Below are 22,343 nucleotides of genomic sequence, written 5' to 3'. Positions count from 1 at the left end.
GGGTTCTGACTGGCCCGGGTTAGTTCCAGGAGGGAAGGAGCCCTCAGACCGTCCCTCTGGGACAGCCGGACGGGACAGGAACCACACAAGACACCACCCAGGCCACTGTCATGGGATCTGCTGGGACTCTGGATGGACTCACAGCCCCACCTGGACCAGGTGAGGCGGGAAGAGTCTAGAAGAGGGTGCTGACCCTGCACAGTCAGCCACTGACCTGGGAGCCTTGCACAAGCTCCTACAGCCTCCACACCTCAGTGTCCACTGTGAAATTAGCAACAGTGTCCTTCTGTCTTTAACGTATCATGAAATGCTATTTTGGGACCATTAACCATAGTGACTCTTAGACGCTACAATTTTATGATTCCTTAGTTTGGGACCTGAGATCTTACTTCCCATTCCACAAACAGCCATTGAGTAATCATTCTCTACCACACTTAATAATCTTGCATCCATGCTGTCCCTGCTATAAGCTGTCTCTCACAGGCACACTTACTAACTTGTCGAGGCCCATGGTAATTTATGCTTATTTTAAGATGCTGATAAAATAATTGGACAAATTACAACCTTTCATTCTTTAATTGGAATCTTCTTGCATACCCCCATGTGTGTTTCACATAAATGTCGAGAAGTAGCTCTTTTTTTTTTTTTTTTTTTTTCCAAAGAAAAAGCCTGCATCAGGAGAAGGCAATCTGATTTAAAGAGCACACACAATATAAGGTGCCACTTAGAGAGGTATTTGTGGGGCCAGAAAAGGAAAATGTACCATACAGAAAACCGGTATGGTATAATACTAAACTAGAGGGCTTACAATGTGAAGGGTTAAAAAAATAAATAAAAGCTTAGAGGGAAAGGAAATTGAACTTTCATGATGCAGAGATGAAAAGAACTACAAGCTATTATTTTCATTGGAAGGGGAAGAAGCTTTGAAATGTAAAAGAGGTTTATAAGGGAAAAATACTTTGCTCTATGATAGAGGATTCGACCAAGCAGACAAGTGAATTACAGTGTTACTTTTCCAGGAAGAGTCTAGGTTTAAGAATAGAAATAGGAAGATAAATTCCAGATTTACCTGGAAAAAGCAAAGAGGCAGTTTTATTGGGATTTAAAGCTTTTTCCTGGGAATAAAATTATATATATGTACATAAACATATATCTGTATTTTCTCTTTATTTAGAGACCATTTTATATATGAAGGAATGGATGATAAATCTAACTGACTTCGGCATTTAGTATTAAATATTTAATGAAATTAGTATTTATGGATATAACCAGTCAATAAATCAACAAATCTAATATATTCAGCATATTCGTTCCCCTTTATTGACATAATAATGCTACAGAGCCATTTTTTAAGTCTCTAAAGGAGTTTCCACTCCTGTATGTCAATTTTGCAATAATGATACTTGTTTGTAAGTCATAGTTAATGTGTTGCTAGGTCATTTATAAAGTCAATAACACTGGATCTTGCTATTTAAAAAAAAAAAAAACCTACAATTTTAAAAATTATCACTGCATAGTGAGTTTATATTCAAGGTTCAGGATAAGGAAAGACCTAAGGGCAGTGAATTCACAGGGGTCCGGTTTACACAGACCAAAGAACTGGACAGGGTGATTATCTGATAAATTCAGGTAGTCATGAAACTCAGCTCTAATCTTAAATCCAACAGCCCCAGGACTATCTATGGTAGGCACAATAATGATAGTTAAGTGCTAATCCCTGGAAATGATGGATATGTTACAATACATGACAAAGGGGATTACATTAGCAGATGAAAATAGGCTGCTAAACATGTAAATTTAAAACAGAAAAGTTATCCTGGATTATCCAGGTGGGTCCACTGGGGTCCTTAATGTGGAAGAGGAAGGCAGATGAGTGAGAATCAGAGGAATTTGATATGAGAAGAACTCAACCCTGCTTGCTGGCTTGAGGATGGAAGGCGGCATGAACCATGGAAAGAGAGTGCCCTCTAGAAGCCAGAAAAGAAAGGCAAGGAACTGACATATCCCTCAGAACCCCAGGCGGAACAGCACCCTTGCTTGAAGCCACGGGACTCAGCCTCAAGAACTACAAAATGATAGAGCTGTGTTGTCTTAAACCACTAGATTTGTGATAATCTGTTACAAGCAACAATAAAAGATTAATACAGTAACCATCTAATGAGTAGTCAAGCCTGCAATTTAATTATGACCCAGACTGACACGTGTCAATCCTCCGAACACCTGGGCCATTTTCCTTTTAGAGAAATCTGAAAGCAAAGTTATGAGAATGGGAAGCAATTTCCCTAATAAGTATATACTGATTCCTACATCATCTTGAAAATTCATTAGCAAAGTGAATTTTTCTTTCCTCTTACTAAGGAAGTAAAAATAAGATTACATTTTAGAAAAAGAAGTATGCCAATCTCTTTTATTTTATATTATGTTTTTATGTCAATAATCAGATACGTAAATAAAATGTTTCCTAAAGCATATCTGACAGTATTTCTAAAGTTTTCAAATATGACTTTGATATCCACCTACAGGATTAGTAGAAACACTTAAAAAAAAAAGGAAAAAGAAGAAGAAAAAAAGGACCAACAGTCTTGAAATGGTGAGTTACCTATCACTGGGGGTAATCAACCCAAAGACCTAGTCTGGATGTAGCAGATGGTCTCCTTACATTTAGTGGGAGATTGGGTTCAATGAGCTTAAAGTCACTTTATGACCTCCAGTTTACAGGAAGTTTCCTTAATAAAGAGAAAAATATTAGCAGTGGAATTGCTGGCAGAAGGGTTCATTTTAAAAATAGCCCCTATTAGATGTAAAAAGCTAGAAACATGGCTCCTGAGAGACCTTTGCAATATTATCTGATCAGTTTCAAAATGAAGTATTAATATGATTTAAGAAGAAAAGGAATAAAGGAGACACTTAAAAAACAACTGTGGAACAATATGATTGTTTGCTGAGCATTTAGAAGTGATTAAAATTGCAAGTACCACGTTCAGAACTCTGATGTGCATGTCAGGAAAACTCTTACTTACAACAGCTAGAGGAGATTTTTCTGTAACATTCATCACTTGAAAATATTTTGTAATAAATTGAACTATGGTAATTTTCTTAAAAGTAAATCAAATCAAGGTGCTCAGTGTTAAAACACAAACAACAAAACGAAACAAAAGCCCCAAAACCATCCCTTCAAATAAAATATTATATATTTAGTGTGTCCTTTTTATAGCAGCAAATACCATTCTGATGCGATGTAGGCAATCTACTTTTATCTTTTTGAAGCCAACATAAGGAAGGTTATTAAAATTACCTGATGATTGTACCAGTAGGTTTGAGTTCATAAGACAGTAGAAATCCTTATACAAAATGAAATGCTCTCGCAGAAAGAAAAAGTCCACTTTATTCATGGCACATCTATTTCCTCTGCCTGATTATCTCCTAGGCAACCCTCATCATCAGATCACCCAAGGGACCCACTTGCCTAGGGCGATTAAATGCTGGAAGGCCAGGTTCTCTAGCACCCAGATCTGTTCAGACACCTGCGCACTGCATACTAACTTAGGGTCAGATCATGGCACCCTGGAGAGGGGGCATTTTGATAGGAAGGGGTCCTCTGTTTGCCAAGAGTGTCAACCAGGTGCTCAATTCTTATCCTTCCAAATCAACACTCCTTCTCTTTTCTGTATCTCCAGGACCAACTCCACATCAAAGCAGGTTGGGGAGGGGCAGTTGTATTTTTCATACTGGCCAAGCCAAATTGGCTTCACCATGATACATCCAGAGTCCACATTGAGCCTTGGAAAAGGTATGAGAGATGTGAACACCTCTCTGTGAATAAAATGCAGAGCACCACAGGCAGGTCCACAGGCCTCTCTCCTGCCCTGCTCTCCACTTAACTTGTAGTCACTCGGGGCTGGAGTGCTCAGAGGTCTTCAGAACACCCTGTTAAAATGCTAATACTTCTAGGTGAGTGACTTGAGATCTCTAGCACAAATACAATTAAGAACACAGGAGCTGATCAGGAACTGAGGACCGCCAAGGCAGGCAAAGAGAATTTACAAAGCCAAAGTCTTGGCCATGAACTATAACCTGGTGACATATCTTATTTCGGAGGTGGGATTAATCAAAAGCCTCTTTGGTCCTAAATTTGACTTCCCCAAAGGCAAAGTGCATTATCTAAATGTAGCATTCCCAAGAGATTAAAAAAAAATAGCATTAAACTGCATGGATACAAGCTTGCTTAGGTGTGGTTTTTCTAGAGTAAACAACCAAACATAATGTAATGAACACCAAAATGAAAGCACACAGGGAGTTAAAATGTTACCCATGAATTTCGACACCCTCAGTTATTGGAGAAAAATGTTTAAGAATTCTCTTTTGCAAGGTTAGAACAGCATAATAACTTTTTTTTTTTAGCAAATACTAAATGATAAACTTACATCGGAATTAAATCTCAACTGGCAAATGTTGCATGATATGATTTGCTTTCTTCGATGAGGAAGAGGAACCCCGAAAGTATGATTTATTACCGCTTTCTGAATCGGGTCCATCTGCAATGAGAAAAAAAAAATACAACAAATAGAAATAAAGCTTGTCAGTTCCATTGGAATGTTGCCTATTTCATTAAATAGAATGTTGCCAATCTGTACAGCTTCAATCTCCTGCTCACACTATAAAGAACATTTTTATTCTAAGAAACGGTATTTCTACTTTCCTGGAAAACAGACAACAATGAGCCGGGAGCTCAGTATGATAAGGAAATGATAAATGCACCCATTAGAGTCTGCTTGCTAACCGTTTTTCTCATTTAGGACCAACAATTGTCTCAGTTTGATAATCCTCCAATATAATTAAAGGTTTATCAAAACTCAAGTTATTTTGAAAGCCAGCAATCTTACACAGAGGTGAGTCCATACCATCACCCAAAATGGACTTCAAAATACACTTAGTCAGACAAGCAGCTATGAAAGTAACTTATGCCCCATGACCCAACATTAATCTTATGCTGTGTTTGGTATCTTTTCTACCTTAAAAATACAGTGCAGGTTCCTCCTGCTATCTGAAAGCAGAGCCTTCCTGGGAAAGGTTTCATGAGCTGAAATGGCATAAAATGAAGAAGCAACCACCTTTGGACACAGCTTGCTATGGGCCGTACCAAGTAAATCGAGATAAAGCAGAGATGCTCGCAGACACAGTCAAAGCTGGGGCGGCCGGATGCTGAGATGCTCAGTGCAGCTCCCCGGAGACGGGACGGAGCTTGGTGATGCCAACCTTGCTGCTCAGAGTTCACGCTGCCTTTATAAGGGCAGCTGTGAAACGAAGGCTGAACAACTCCATTTTTGCTGTTGGCCGTTTTTTTTTTTTTTTTTCTTTTATGAAAATGAAAATCCTCTCCGGATCACCTTGGGTTAGTGAAAACAGGTACTAATGTTTGGTAAAAGTGAAGTAGCATAAAGAGAACTTTCGAAAGGCAAGGGTTACCTGTATGCAAACCCTGCTTTCTAAGAATTCAAACACAGGAGCTATCCATCCTTTCCACAATCATTCACTGACCACTTAAATATACTGGTATCGTATGGACTTACTGCTGGAGGTTCAGAATTTGGATTCAGAGATGAGGTTCAGAGGTTCAGAGATGTCAGTAATCTCTCTTCATCCCATTCTCGAACAGGACAAGGGACACCAAAAATATAGTGTCAGCAGTCCAGCTCTGATAAAATTTAACATCTCCTCACCAAGCTTTGTCCTAGGGTCCACATCTGTGGTTCCCAACTGCTAGAGTCAGATAAAAATTTCGATCTGCTTGTGCAACCTCTTTGCTCCTCTGTGTCTATCTCAGGGTCGTGATGAAATTTACACACAGTAATTCTTGAAATTACTTAACACAGTACAATGCTGGGCACATTAAGAAGTCAATAAATGTTGACTTATATTTTTTCTTTTGCACACATGGGATGATCAAGGTTAACATGACCCTCACACTTCTATATATAGTCCTGGTTGGCACACTTCCAATTTCTCACATGGCCAAAATACATTTCAGAATGATTTCACTGTTCTATATACAGCCATCGCTTCTGTTGAATGCCTGCAAATTTCCGAACTCTTAATTCTCATCAGATACAAAGTTCTCATGGGGGTCCCCACAATGGGTTGAGCTCAGAAATGATTTGACACACAGGAAAAAGCTAAGAATGTGTCTGTGAAATGATGCTCGAATATTCAGCTTCTGTGATACAGAACAGTTCATTAATTTGCCTAAACCAGTCACTGATACAGTCCACCTCCTTTTGTGTATTTCGAATCATCAGAATCAGTTAACTCACAGGCACTCTTCACTGGTAGTTAGGAGAAAGGTTCTGTCTACGTTCACAACTCCTGTAAGCTTATCTAGACACTTGTCACACATTTGTCTAAATAATAGCACCAACAGCGTCCACAATAAAGACAACAGCCCTCAGCAGGGATTAAGTGCTTTCCATGTGGTAAGCACTAGGCTAGGTGGTGTATATATTAAACAGTTATGATCCAGAGGAACTCATGGGTCCTCACTTTATCTTCCATCATCACTTAAATTTTTTTAATCTGATGTTTAACCCTAGATTCTGGAGGAAGCTTAGCCATCCCATGATTCTTCTGGTCACTTCCAGGTATTAACAAATTAGGATCCCCTCTCCCCACTAGTAAATTCTACTATACTTTCTTCTTAACCAGTTTTATTCAAGTATCATTTACATGCAATAAAATTCACCAATGTTAAGCATACAATTTGATGAGATTTGACAGATAGATACAGTCTTAATAAGTATCACAAAGAACATTTCCGTTACCCAGAAAGTTCCCTCCCGCCCCTCTGTGGTCAATCCCCGCCTCCTGTCCCAGCCTCTGAAATCCTGTTTTCTGTTACTGTATTTTTCCCTTTAGTCAAAGTTCATACAAATAGATGTGATCTTTTGTGTCTGGCATCTTTCATGCAGTATAATGTGTTTACAATTCACCTGTGTTGTTGCATGTATCAGTAACTTAATCCTTTTTATTGCTGAGTAGTATTCCTTTGTATGGATATACCCCAATGTGTTTATCCATCCGTCAGCTGATGAACATTTGAGTTGTTTCCAGGAAATTCTATAATCTTTTCATGTCTCAATACATAATCTAAATTCATTCCTAAATTCAGTTCAGCATCTTAATCCAAATATTAAAAATTATTTAAAATTACAGCCTCTTTTTCTTAGCCTGAATCTGCCATAGGGTAACAGTGTGAAAGAGCATAGGGCACCAGTACAGGATTCTTCTCTATCGATAATGCCAAGTCCTCCAGCCCAGTTAAATCAAGCTTTCCTCAACCCCACCTCATCCCTATTTCCTCAGAACCAAAATGGACAGTGCATAGAACTGAGGAAGCCAATACCCACACAGATGTGTGCATCTGAGATGCCCACTTTCTGTATCCCAGTATCAACCCTCTTATACAACCTTAAAAATGTCATCACAATGCGTCTACACCAACACAGAGAACACTGGGAGATAACTCCCCTTTCAGCCAATAGCTAAAGACAAATTAAAAGCTGAAAGAGGTCACTGATTTAGAGGTAGCTGTCTCATTATGTTCTACTGCACTAACGGGTCCATTTCTACTAGAGAGAAAGTGAATTATACCTACATTCCATTTAGCAAAACCGAAATCCCTTATAACGATACCTTAAAATCAAAATGAACTATATATTTATATTAAAGATGCTCTCCGGAAATACACAATACTGAGTGTTTTTTTATCATATGTTGGGAGTAGCATATTATTTTGGTCTTTCAGTAACCCTGGTCACTTTCAGTGATCACATTCAATCCAAATTTGTGTAGGAGGTAGTTTGGGAGTAGACACTTCATGCAAAAGTGGAATATTCTCTCAATTTAATTCTTCTATCCGAACTGAATGTTGTTCTGATAACTGTGGCTATAAAATCAAATTTCAAAATGCAAAGTAGTGTATTCTTCTTTAGAGACAATTTTATTTCCAAGTGTACTTAAAAATTATCTGAATTATCTGAATTACATTTTAATGATGGATTTCACAAACTATAGTTACACCACTAAAAGTAATTATCTTTAATTATTTTAGGAACCTAGTACAACAAAATGATGAAAGTTTAATGCCTTTATTAATGAACAAAGTTCACCTCTTTAATATATACATCTATAAGTACATGAAACCATTTATAACAAGAAAGTATAAAAGGGCAAAATCTAAATAATAACCAGTTCTGGTGTTAAGTAGTTAATTAAATGATATCACAGAGTCTGTAACTAAAAGAAGTATCTACTATCACTTAGGGGACACAAAAACAGCTACTTTGATCATTTTGTCTGTCGACTGAAATACACGCACAGCCTAAAAGTTGAGAGGTACGTTTTATTTGGGGGACATTTCTAAGGACTTGAACCCCTTCGAGCCCGGGATGACAGCCTCTCAGATTGCTCTGACGGACTGCTCCAAAGAGGTAGGGGAGGAGCCAGGATATACAGGAGCTTTACAACAAAGACCAGGTAATTGGACCATTAAAAGATTACTTGTTAACTAAAGACAACCAGGCATCTCAAGTTAAAGAATGTAGCGCTTTTCTGTGTATGGGAGGAAGCAAACACTTGGGCTCATTGAATTCATTCCTTTGACAAGCACCCAGCTATCTAGGGCCAGTGTCCTGTCCTTTCTTGTTCTGAGTCCCCTCAGGATGCACCACTGTGAGTGGCTGCAGAGGCCGGGCTGCAGGCCTGTCCTCACTGGGGTTGGGGTGTGGTGGCAGCCGCTGATGACTTGATGGCTTCAGCATTCTTTGTTTATGATAATGGTTTGCAGTATTTTTCATTCACATGCCCAAAGACAACATTGTTTACCATTACAATCAAACATTTTGTTCAAAAAGAAAGTCATTTATGCTGGTTTTTCTCCCCATGAGAAAAACCAGCATAAGTCTGCTCTGTCAAAATAATCACACCTTCTTGTGTGTGTGCATCTTTAGGAATTTGTTTACAAAATCAGCCTCAAGAAATGACGATGTGCTTAGGAAAGAAAAAAAAAGGGGGTTGGGGGTCAGATAAGTTGTAGGAAATCTACATACTACATACAGCCTGGACATTGCCAGCAAACATCAAATATTAAATTCTCTGAGATGTCCCACAATAAAAATATCAACTTTAAAGAGATAATTTCTAAAATGATATAATCAAAGCTTTTGTTGTTTCCTTTGTTTGTTTTTAAATTTAGCATCCTTGTTCAATGTTTAAAAAACAGTTTAAAAAAATAGTGATCTGGGAAAATAAAATCATTATAAAATTTGAATAAAATGCACAGCCTTCCTTCCTACAAAAGTAACGTCCCTACACTAAAAACGCAATGCACAGAAATCAGATCCAGGCGTTTCATTTAACCCAGGCAGCACTGTATTAAAAAACTAAAAGAAAGAGCCAAAGCTATATGGCATTTTATGACATATTTATTTAATTTTAAAGCAGGATATTTTGAAAGCTAACATTTTCTAAATACATTATCCAACCCTGCCAAAACAAAGAAACAAAAGTGAAGGAATGACACACTACCTATTGATATGCTGACCCAGACTCCAGAGTAAAATTCAATTTCCACCCAGCCTATAGCCTTATTTAAAGCCAAATGAATATGTTTTCCTTCACTTCAGGCTTAAGGATCTTGGCATTTCTCTCCTGGCCTAGCTTTTCCTTCATCTCTCCTCTGGGCATGCGGCTAAATTGATGTGTAAAAGAGAGTAGGGTACCAGGGCCAGCCTCAGTCTCCTTTCCCAGGATGCTCTCATGTTTTCAGAGAGGACAAGGCTTAACCCTGAGTTTACATTTCCAGCTCCAAGAGACCTCCCCTCTTTCTGTGTCCCTTTTATGACTCTGGCTTTCAGTCTTCAAATCAAAGAATAAGAACTTAAATGCCAGGAAAGTTGAGAAGTCCAGAAATACAAAGGTTGTCTCTTCAGGCTGGTATTTCTAGGTAACAATGGCCAGGAACAATAATGCTGAAGGTTACACTAACTGGCACTTACTGTGTGTTTCTATGTTTATGAGCATTATTTCTAATTCCCTCTGACCTAATATCACACAAGCAGTAAGTAGCAGAGCCAGCTAATACCCAGAGCATCCTGCCCTGCCCCCTCCCCCTACCTGCGTTGGGTACCACAGTAAAGTTTTCTGATATCCACCGTCCTGGATATCTGTGACTTTGCAGCATTAAGTGACGCTGAGAAGATTCAGTACATCAACCATCAATTAGTAAAACTGGTGTTTACATTACTTATATCCATACTTCAGAAAACACTAAATTAAAAAAAATTCTAGTAATTGCACTCTTCCAACAAAATTGTCCATTTGAAAAAAATTGCAACTTTTGTCCTTGTTTGAAAGTTTTTTTGATGGACGCATAACTCACATACAAAAAAACAAAAAAAACAAGCATAGACCTTAAGTGTATCATTTTAGCTAATTTTTTTCAACATGTGCATACTGCCGTGTTACCACCGTCCCAATCAAGATGGAGAACGTTTTTCAGCCTTCGTCCTTTCTATGAGATCTGGGTGGGGAGGGAGTTTAACAGGAATACCAATTACCCAGGACCAAGGCAGCACCCTGAGTGGGGCTGGGGGGATGCTGCACAAAAAGTCTCACGGTTTCTTTGCTTTTGCCAAATCGCAAAGGACATGCGTGAGTTCATTTAACAAATAAATTCATTCACGGAGACCTCATTATCGGGTCAAGCCCAAATCTGCTACTCTGACACATTTAAGTAGGAAATACAACATGTAGGAGTCACATAAGTACCTTCAGGGCACAGCCAATTTCTCAAAGTGCCGAGCTTTCTTACACCTTCAAAGAAGCCGTTTGCACTTCCCACTTTCTCTGCCTATAAAACTCTGCCTCGAAAACTCTGCCTCCCATGCTTTCTCATTCATCTTCCCCTGCCTAATCCTACCCACTTTTCAGGACTCAAATGAGGACTGAGCTCTTCCTCCAGAATTCTTGGCTGATCTTCTTCAAACAAGTCAGGTCCTACAACATCGTGTGGAACACTCCACGGCACAGTCTGAGGATCTCTCTTGTCTCCCGTCTTTCCCAACAGAGAGGGAAGTCAAGGCAGAGCCGGGTCCCTTTGCTCCTTGAACCCAGGCGTGAGCACAGTGGCACTCACTTAGTCAAGGGCTCAACGCATGACTGTTGAGTTGCTACATAAGTTGAATATTATTGAAGTTCAATATCAAAACTTGTAACAGTCTTGGAATGATATTAACAATAGCAGTCAGAAAACCTGGATTCACAACGGAATCTTAGGTGTAAGGGGTGGAGTTATTAGAAGCAAAGGCATGTGGCTAAGAGTCCAATAGATACAATGGGGGATGTAGGATACAGAAACTCGGGGTAGAATCCACAACCACCAGCCGCCAAGCAGAATTTATATATATTCATTTATGAGTCACTTATATACGTAGTGTCATCTTGAAGTGGGAGGGAAGGGGGCCAGGCACAACCACTGAAGGAATGACACAGCAGTGAGGACAGGACAGACTGGTCAGAACCAAGATGGCGCAAGATTTGACTTCCAGTTGACCTTGAGCCTCATGGCACAGCCACAGGGCCATGGCAGTTCCTAGGCTGACTATAACAGGTCAAAAAATGGGTGGGGTGGGGGGATTTCCTGGAAATCCTTGTCCCTTCCCCAAAGTAGCTGGAATAATCCTCCTATTCATCAGCATATGAAATTACCGAGCCCATGAAACCTAACAAGCCTGCACCTCATGGTCACTCTCTCTTGCCTTCTGAGATGGCCCGCACTCTGTCTACGGAGTGTGGATCTACCTTTACTGTAAAATAAACCCCCCATACCTCTCAGCTCCTCTCCCTCTCACCTTCCCGAGATGGCCCACATTCTGCCTACGGAGTGTGTTACCTCCTAAGCCGTTTTCCCTTCTGAGTGAGACAGCCCCGCTCTCTGGGAAGTGTGCATCTCTCTAAATAAACTTGCTTCCACTTTACCATGCCTTGCTCTTGAATTCTTTCCTGCGTGAGGCAAGAACCTGTTCTCCCACAACGATCTAAGCAACGAGGTGATGGTTGATCGGTTCTCTTTATACTTTACGTGACAACATCAGACCATTTTTTTTCCCACCAGGCATCTTCCTAGACAAAGGCAAACAGACACACTGTTCTGATCAGTTCAGGGGGCGCTGACTTTGCTCAGAAAACCAGTGCCTGAACTTCCACAAGCGAAGTCATTTGGATGCTCTCCAAGTACTGAGGACACGGGTAAATGTAAGAGACGTTTCCCATCAGCAGCTTTCCGCTATGGCTATTTCCCCTGATGTTCTGTGAGCAGACTAATAGGGTGAAACAGAGAAAGCTCAAAGCAAAGGATGGATGAGTTTGAGGGACTCTTAAGACATTATTTTTCTTAGAATCATTTGCATGCTCAAGTAAATTGCATTTAACCGACGTATGGTGGCCCTGTCATGGAATGCCCACAGACAGCTGCACTCCGAGACTTTTAAGAGGACGTGTGGAATTGTTACCATCACAATTTCTCAGTCATGGTCGTCTACTCCTGGCACTCTTTCAGAAATCATCTATTTGTGGTACTTCCAGTGGGTGGGGCTGCGTTTCACCTATGTTCTTATCCACTGGGATTCTCAATCCCTTCCCTGGAACCCAGTGGGCACTCAGTATGTACTTAAATTTTATTGAAATATCTCACTTTATAATTGAGAAAAGCTGTACCAGGAAGGGAAGGGGAGGTGAGAGGAAAAGAGGAAGGAAACAATGTTACATCATCCTATTGATGGCCTTCCCTTCTCCTGCAATGAGGTTTTGTTTTCCAGCCAAAGGAATATTACGTTTCCTTAAAAGGAATGGCTGTTGCCTGGTCCCACTAACACAGCCCCGTGGAGGTGACTTTGGTGCTGAATTTGGACACTTTAGAAACCTTGTTATCAGCATTACAGGGACTTCATTTGACTCAAATGCTTTGATGAGAATCCTGTTTCTGGGAACCGTAAGTTTGTTTTCTACGTCTGTGAGTCTGTTTCTATTTTGTAAACAAGTTCATGTGTGTCTTTTTTTTTAAAGATTCCACATGTAAGTGGTATCATGTGGTATTTGTCTTTCTGTCTGACTTACTTCACTTAGTATGATCATCTCTAGGTCCATCCATGTTGCTGCAAATGGGGTTATTTCATTCTTTTATAAAAGGCCATAAAGCTGAGTAATATTCCATTGTATGTATATGCCACGAGGTGGGGGAGGGATAAATTAGTACTTGGGGACTTGTAGATACAAACCACTATATAAAATAGATAAACAACAAGGTCCTACTGTGTAACACAGGGAACTCTATTCAATACCCTGTAATAACCTACAATGAGAAAGAATATATATGTGTGTATATATCTTAATCGCTATGCTGTGCACCACACATTCACAGAACATTATAAATCAACCCTACTTCAATGAGAAAAAGAAAAGAACCCAGTTTCTGGTGGACTTAAATGGCAAAATCTCTTCTGAAGACACTGAACGCCCCTGGTGCCTGCCTGTGTCAGGTTTCCCAATGCTCGTCAGGTCTGGTCTCTGAACAGGAGCTAAGTAATTAAATCCAACAAGTCCAGAGTTGGGGTTCCACTTACACAGCTCGCCCCAGAGAGCAGGGCATCATGGACTGAGCTGGAGAATGAATCCCAGAAATCCACGCTATTACCAGCCGTACCGCAAGTCCACGAGCACAGCTAGTGCCCTAGCAGGTCACTGAAGGATCTTCTCTTGATCTGAAATGGTCTCTTTTCTGCTTTCCTGTTGTTAAACTCTTTTCTTTTTCAACAGCACGGTGCTATTAGACGGATGGATGAATGGACGGGAGAATGCACAGACGTTCTGGCATGAAGCAATTAAAACATGAAAGTACTATGCTGATACTTCCTTTCTAACATTTTAACCACGTGTAAGTTCCCCAGGGCTGCTACAACAAAGGACCACAAACTCTGTGGCTTAAAACAGCAGAAATTCATTATCTCACTGCGCTGGAGGCTAGAAGTTTGAAATCAAGATGCTGGCAAAACCATACTCACCTCCCCCTCTGAAATCTGTAAGGACAATTCTTCCTGCCTATTCCTAGCTGCTGGTGTTTTGCCAGCATCTCTGGCAATCCTTGGCTTGCAGAGCCATCACTCCGGTTCCTCCTGGGTGTGTCCATCTCTGTGTCCAAACGTCCCCTTCTTATACGGATACCAATCATATGGGATTAGGTTACCACGCTACTGAACTCATTTTAAGTTGATTATCTCTGCAAAGAGACGACTTCCAAGTAAGGTTCTGAGGTAGTGGGGGTTAGGACCATAACATGCCTTTATATTGGCGGTGGGGTGGGGGCACGATTCAACCCATAACAAATGGAATGGGCAACACAAAATCTACAAACCACTGGGACATTTTACTCAGGCACTAATTCCAGGACTTCCCGATTAAAGGAAACACTGAAATCAAAAATCAGGTTTCTTGTGTTGGTGTCTAAAAGGGAAAGAAACAGTGGATCACTGAGACCATTCCTTGTCTGCCCTCTTCCTACAGGATCAACTCTAGCCTCAGAGTCTTGTGATCCCCAAGAGCCTGGGAAGAAGAAATAAGTTCTAAGAAATTGAAATACACAAAGAGATGAGGCTCGTGGAATTGAAAGAAGCAGATCTTTACTAGTGAGCCTCCAAATAATTTAGATGAGGAGCTTTTGAAATGTCACAAAGTGAAAGTTATAAAGTCTATAGAAAAATTAAACAATGGCACACTGGTATGGGCTACGTGAGCAATTACCCCGATTTTAATTGTTTTGTTGAATCAGAAAAGGCATAAATTTTGGGGTACATGTTTTGCACTGTATCTTTTTTCTTGCTCCGTTCTTGTGTGTTTCTTTAAGTCACCATCTAACGCCTTTGAAAAAGTATAATGGTGCGAGGGATGGTTCTTTGTTCAAACAAATTCCATCTCAAGAGGTAATTTATATGATCTCTTCTAGCATGAAAACTCCAAGATAACACATATACCTGGAATGTAGCCCCTAAGAATATTCTTGCTTACCTTTATGTTTTGTTCAAAAATGCAAATACACATATGTCTGTGCAGATGTCTGTGTGCGTGTATATACACATGCATACATATTATTTATGTACTAATTTATGTATCAGTATTTATCCACCAATTCTGTGCATAAAACCTTTCACTCTTTGGAATCTGGCATGACTCAATTTCTTTTGTTCTGTGTTTGGACTAGACTTGATAATTTCTTGAATTATTCTACTTTTCCTTGCAAGGAAGTACCCATTCACTAATTTACACACACATTTCCCCCGCGCTAGGTGGCCTGTATGTCTGTTTTAGCCAGTGATGTAGAATTCAAGCCATGAAGGGCATTTTAGGCTGAGAAACACTACCTTCCATGAACTAACCTGGGCCCATGTCTCTGGAATCATTTCCATGCCCCCTTACCTCCCACATTTTGCTCCCGTAATCCAGATCTGCTGGAAATTTCTGGTATAACCTGGTGTGCTTTACTGTCTTCTCTACCTTTTGTGAGGTTCTTTGCTTTCTTTCCAATCTTTATTACTTACCCGCTACATGTATAATCCTGCCTACCCCTCCACATCCCTTTCCAAGAGGACCTCCTCTAGTCTCTCGGTGGGCGCAGCTAAACACCCCTCCCCGGGTCCGCACACCACCCTGTACCTACTAGGTCACATCATATGCTATCCACCGCCTGGATCTCCTGCCTGCAGTTCTCCCCTCCCCAACCTGCAAAAGATACAGTCAGCTTTGTTCATCTTTGAAAAATAAGTGCCCAAGAACAGAAAGTGCTCAAGAAAGGTTTATTGTTGAAGACAGTCATTAGATATGTAAAAAAGCAGCCACCCCAGCTGCTGTCAGTCATTTTAAGGAGAACTAAGTAGCTCAAGACATAATTCTTGGTGGAAGCCACGTTGTTCGATTTGGTAGAAAATCTGCATTATCATCTGAGACTGACTGCATTTCAAAGCCTTGAGGGAAACATTCCCAGTAAACTGCATGTTTAAAAAATAGAAATAATAATCTCTTAAAATCCATGCCATGTGGGTAAGGCAATCCTCAGCCCTGGCTGGCCACCAGGAATCAACCGGGAAGCTTGTTAAAAGTACAGACTCAGAGCACCAACACAAGGCAAATTCATTTAAAGTCTGAAAGAATCCGTAAGGGACAGCTAAGACATGCTGGTCAAAACCTTGTTCATAGAATCAACTTCCTGCGATTAATATCTTTCACCAGGTATTTCCAAGAAACCAATGTCTTCTTTCCCACCAATAAATAATTTTAGCCTAATACTCCTATAAAGGATGCAGTATTATCCTTGTTTTACAGAAATGAAGATTGGGGAACAGCCGGAGTAAATGATTTGCCAAGGTGACCTATATATTACCAGGCAGCTCCAAGATTTAAACCCAGGGTTATTAAAACCCAGTGTTCTTCCTGCCTATCACACTGACTCTCAAAGATGTGTTCTAGCTCAGCAAACTTCTGAACTCAATTTAAAAATGGGATCTGAATTGGGTTTCTTGGGAATTGGCAAACTGCAGGCAGAAACCCATACACATTAAAAAAAAGAAAAAGAAAAAAAGAATTGATGACGAAGACTAAACCAGAACCACCTGAATAAACAAGGGTTATTTTGAAGTATTTCTAACAATTGACTTCCTTGTTAATAAATGACATTGTAGGCTGTTTTTAATCTCCAAAGTGGTGTTAAAGCACCGTTTCACGTCTCTACAACTTTCTCTGTTCTGCCTGTTTTTTCACTTCCTGACCTTTTTTAAGGACTTCAAGGAACCACTGTAAAGTTGAACTGTAATTAAAAGTTAAATCAGATACAGTGAAGGTCAAGTGGTGAGCAAGATGTTATCAGCTGTGGGAGTCAAGGACAAATGAGGCTGAGGCTCTCATGGCCTCCCCCAAAATCCTTAAGACCAAACCCACCTGAACCCAAAGCAAAGATAACCCAGTACCTAAGGACTGCTTTTAACCATGAGGGTACAGTTACATTTGGTCGTATTTGAAACACTTCCAGTGTCTATTACATGGAGACACTTGTACAAATTTCTGAAACACCCCAAAGACAGTGTGGTTGGACTACTGGTGGCTTTTTGTATAAACTGTAAAGAGTAAAATATAAACTGTAACCACTTAAACCCCTCTTCACGTGGCCTGAAAGGGGGTTGCAGATCTCAGCTGGATTCCCATGAGCAAGCACAGGGAGAACCACTGACTTAAGAGGTTATTTTGTTAGCTGGCACATTAACTAGTACACTCTGTAATTCCCATGCCCTTCAAGTCTTGCACAGGGACTCTCAAAATATTGTGCTATAATTTCTTTTTTTTGTGTATGTATTTTTATCAAATAATGCACACATGATAACAAACCAAATAGCACAAAAGAGCTTCAGATGACAAGTAACTCTCCCACTAACCCTTCCAGCTCAGAGGTAAATGCTTGAAATGAAATGAAATGTTTATTATTAGTATTATTATTTCCTGCCATTTGACATCACAGCTCTAAACAACATGCTAATGTTCTCTAGACACTAACATAGATGAGAATTTAACACATACACCACCAGACCTTCTTCCTCTTTCCATACTCTTCAACATACATTGTCAAAGTTTTATTAAGTTGAATATTTATTATTATTTCACAACTATACATAATAGGTTCCCATATTTATGTTTGGCTCCATTAACTTGAGTCAGGATCTCAAAATCCCTGCTTGAAGGTATTTGTTTTCGTACAGCTTTTCTCCCTCAATTTCCAATTTCCAACTTCTCTCAGCTACACTTATAATACACTTTTAAATGTTCAAACTTTTCTAACTGAAATATCTTGTGCTCTCAGCTACAACCCACCCTTCCAGGCTTTGTTCAAGGATGAGTCTCAAATGTAAAAGCGAATAAACAACATTATCGTTGTTTTGACTTGATCCATATTTTTGTCTGCTGACCAAGTAATGTGATAGGATTAGATTTCTTTTTCTATAGTTCCAATGCTACAAAACTTGGTCCATTCAAAAGGCAGTGTTTTAGCTTCAAGCAAAGAAGCTTCTATTTTCTTATTACCCATCAACTACTTGAAATTCTGTCTTATTTTCTACTGCTACATTTTAAAGCATACTTTCTGATTGTTCTTTGCCTTTCTTTTTCTATAAAAATGTGTTTTAATCTTAATTTGAAACAAATTTTCCTCTTTTCAATCAATCCTCATGTTTCCAGTCCCACCTGTCTCATGCTTTCTGCTAGTCACTCAATTTGACACCAGCAGACCCTATTTCCAGACCTTCTCCAAGGTCCTGAAGTCATACTTGTCTCTACTTTCCTCTTCTGTGCACTTTCCTTCCACCACCTGGCTTCTAGGGATGTTTAAATCTCCATGTATGGTGACCCTAAACACCTCTGCTCTTTGGCAGCTATCTCTCCTTTTTGTATTTTTTAGATTTATTTCAAGAAAGTCTTGAGAGAAAAGGAATTGCTTTTATACAATCTTTGTCCCATTTTGAAAAAAAAATTGGAGGTTTCTATCTAAACATATTTTAAATAACAAACCTGAATAAAAGGAACTTTGGTTTCTAAAAATAAACTTTAGTCCAAAATACCTGCTATTTGATGTCAATAAATTATAGTTTGCAGGTAAAAAAAAAATATTGTTGCTCATCTTTAGTCAGGAAAGCAACTCCATTTAAAATAATCACCCTTCTAAACAATAGTTTAACATCAAGAAATCATTTAAGATCATGTTACTTCCTCTAAAATCTGCTGGGAACTCTTAGTGAACACTGCTTTCCGCTATTTCTTAGAATGTGTAATTTCTTCCATCCTGAAAATAATACATGACAGTTAAAAACTCCATTTTCATCCATCCTCTCTTGCTGAATTTATTTGTATTTTAAGTGAACTTTCTAAATCACTTCTCCAGATATTTCTTGATGACAATTTGCATTTTGTGAAGAATGCTTGGCTTAAGAAAAGCAAACAGAAAAAAGGCAATTGAAACGAAGAAAATGTACTAGTGCTAAAGACTGCTGCCAATTACCCCACAAAATAATCAGGCTACCCGAGTACCTCTGAAATGGCAGTGTTGACTCTTAAGACAAACCCATCACAGATCAAGGGTCAGTCTGCTAAGCTGAATTTCAAACAATTCCAAAACACTGAAAAGGAAAAGACCATGCAACTGCATGGCCCAGCTTGGCAAGAGTTCCTGTAACCATGTGCACCTGATCATATAAACCCCAGAGAAATACAATCAAGACAACACAGGGTTCAGAAAGGTGAGGAAGGGGAGAGCTGAGCACTGGAAAACGAAAGTGTAATTGTTTCTAAAACACTAAGGTATCTTGGAATATGAATCTTATTGCTGGATGGACTTGGAGTCACATTCCAGAATGGTCACCTACTAATCTTTGACCTTGGGAAAGAGGCCTGGGAGCATTAAATGAGATAATCTATGTGAAGCACTTGAAACAGAGTCAGACACGTTCAAGATTCATAATGGTTTTGTGGTTTCCAGACACCATCATCCTCCGAATACTGACAGCCAAGTAAGTGGCAGAAGTAACAACTCATATGCTGTTTCTCCAGCGATGATAAAGTCATGCATGAAACACAGAATCATTTAAAGTATTCTGTACTGATTGTTGAGAGATTACTTAATAGACAACAAACTGAAATTAATGGATTAAAGACAAACTGAGAGGGTTGATCAGTTTGGTATTTTACGGAAGAACTCAAACATGGAAGCTTGCAAGGTGGATGGCATGTGATCAATGTCAAGGACATGGAAGGATGCCCTGGGAAGGGTCCAGATATTTTTTGGGTCTCTGCAGATGTCTGTCTGAAGAAGGCTATGTAATCTAATGGCTTGTACAGATACAACAATGCAAAACAAATAGTTCCAATCTCCAGAAAGGGACTTAGAATACAGTTAGAGAAAGATAAATAAATTTTAGCTCAAGTGAGCAAGTGTGGAAATAAAGATCTCAGCAGAGTGCCAGGGGAGCAGAGCGGAGGGGGTCTTCACTCAGAGTGGGGATGTCCTGGAAGACGTCATATAAATCACCCAATTTGGGCTCAGTAAGTAGGAATTACGTAGGTGGAGATGACAAGTATAACAGAAACAGCCCATGCAAAGGTATAAAAGAATGTGATGTTCAAAGGAACTTATCTACAAAACAAAAACAGGCTCACAGACATAGAGAACAAACTTATGGTTACCAGGGGTTAAAGGGGTGAGAAGGGATAAATTGGGAATTTGAAAACTGTACTTCCTGGGGGATGATGGAAATGTTAGCTACGTTGATTGTGGAGGTGGTTTCATGGGTGTAAATATCTATCAAAATTCATCAAATTGTACATCTGAAATATGTGTAGTTTACTGTACAGGAACCATACCACAATAAAGGTGATTTTAAAAAAAAGAATGTTATATTGTCAGTAAACATTCATAATTTAGGTGTGAATGGGGAACAGTGTGAGTTGGGGGGGAACAGTGTGAGTGGAAGAGAGGCAAGTGGCCAGGGATATTGGACCAGGTACTTAAGATGTGGGCTCTGTTCATGAACCTGAACTTTAGTCCTTTGAGCAATGCTAAGCTATAAGAAAACATCCAACTCAAAAGTACATGCAACCATATTTGTATCTTCAGAAAAATAATTTAGACGAGAACCTGAAGGGAGAAAATCAGTCTGGAGTCAGGAAGACTTTAAAGCTGTTGCAAAAGTCCACCTGAAAAATCCAGGTCATGAGTTAGCCAGTAGCAACTGGGAGATTTGAGGGAGAGATTGGGGAGAGTTTTAGGAGACAGGCTTTTAAGTCAGCATCATTTATTTGACTGATTCTTCTCACTGGGTCACTGAACAGAGAGTGACAACATTAACCATTGCATGAATACAGAACAAATGGCACATTTCAGAAAGGTGTGTAGGGGTGTATTTGTGGGTAGAGGAATTAATGCGTTCACGACTGGAACCTGTTACGTAGAGAGGAAATCAGAAAGAAGTCACAGGGGTTTAAAAGTGTGCAGTGTTGAAGTTCTGAGTTTAATAGCTCTCAGTGTAAGGGAAGACAGCGGGCATGGGTGACACAGACTAGGTGATGTGGAATACGCTTTGGAGTAAAGTTAGAAAGGAGGGGACTACAGAGACTCCTGGGGGGAGCACTGATGTTTCTGGGGATGGCAGAGAAGAAAGAGCCCAGAAGGAAGCCTGAAGAGAGGAGAGCTGGCAGAGGAATGGGAACACCAGTATCCTTAGGGAGAAAGGATGGATCTGAAGGAACTATCACACCGGCCAATTTCTACGCCCCTTTTGAAGACTTTACTGAGAGTACATTCTGTTATCTCCTTTGGATACCCGTGCCTAGAAGCTTCTAGTGCCCGTTTGCGGCAGGGCAGGTGCTGTGACGAGCCTGAGGATATAAAGACAAGATAAAGTCGCTGGTCTCAATGAACGTGCGGTTCAGTGGGGAGGAGAGATGTGTGCAGCGATAACCATGGCACAAGACAGTTTTATGATAATTGCTATAGAACGGGGTCATCGTTACACACACAAGGGAGAAACTACTAATGAATTTTGCTGGGGATGGGTCACATAAGGGAGAAAAGTTGCAAGTTAAGAACAAAATGTCTTTTTCTTCCCTCCTTAAGCCTTCTCAGTAGTTTTAATTAGATTCTTTTTAGATTCTCATCTCTTAGTGAAATGGAAATTTGCTGATGAATTACATTGCCTAGCTTTCTTCAAAGTTTTACCTTTATTCAAAAGTCCAAGATATTTTCTGATTTAATTTTTAGAATGTATAACGTCAATGTTTAGCTAAAGAGAAGGACTTCCTGATTTAATTAAAGAATATGTGAATAACTTAACAATGTCTGCAAGAATAAGAATTTATCAAACAGTGCAGAACCTCAGAGAGATAATTTAAAAAATATAATAGAAGACATTAAAGAACGATATAAATGAGAGATAAATCATATTGATGGGTAGAAAGATACGAAATAATAAAAATGTCTCTGTTCCTTCCAATCAAACTACAGAATCAATTCAATGTGAATCAAATAGTTGTCAGGTTTTTTCATGGATGTGATAATTTTAAAATTGATGTGGGAGAGGAAGTTATCAAGGATATGCAAACCCCCCTTAAAGAACGAAAACATGGAGAGACCACGTCTTATCAGACATGGAACACTGGGACTCCCCCAGAGAAAAAGAAACAGACCACTGAAATAGTCCAGAAGTCCACGG

General features: G+C 39.6%; 1 protein-coding gene across 4 annotated transcripts in view; it reads right to left on the bottom strand.

The window, feature by feature from the left end:
- The window catches only part of ZNF385D (zinc finger protein 385D), a 290,314-nt gene that overhangs the window by 115,584 nt on the left and 152,387 nt on the right, over positions 1-22,343 (bottom strand). For 3 of the 4 annotated variants that reach the window (XM_032488687.1, XM_032488682.1, XM_032488691.1), the window contains one exon: positions 4,425-4,535. The exons of the other annotated variant lie outside the window; for it this stretch is intronic. In XM_032488687.1, coding sequence (XP_032344578.1) covers positions 4,425-4,535 — 111 coding nt within the window. The remainder of the gene's footprint in view (positions 1-4,424; positions 4,536-22,343) is intronic. 4 annotated transcript variants of the gene reach the window in all.

The sequence above is a fragment of the Camelus ferus genome, chromosome 1 (assembly GCF_009834535.1).
Source record: "Camelus ferus isolate YT-003-E chromosome 1, BCGSAC_Cfer_1.0, whole genome shotgun sequence".
NCBI lineage: Eukaryota > Metazoa > Chordata > Mammalia > Artiodactyla > Camelidae > Camelus > Camelus ferus.
The sequence above is the reverse complement of the archived record's forward strand: the minus strand, read 5'-3'. Positions and strand labels throughout refer to the sequence as shown.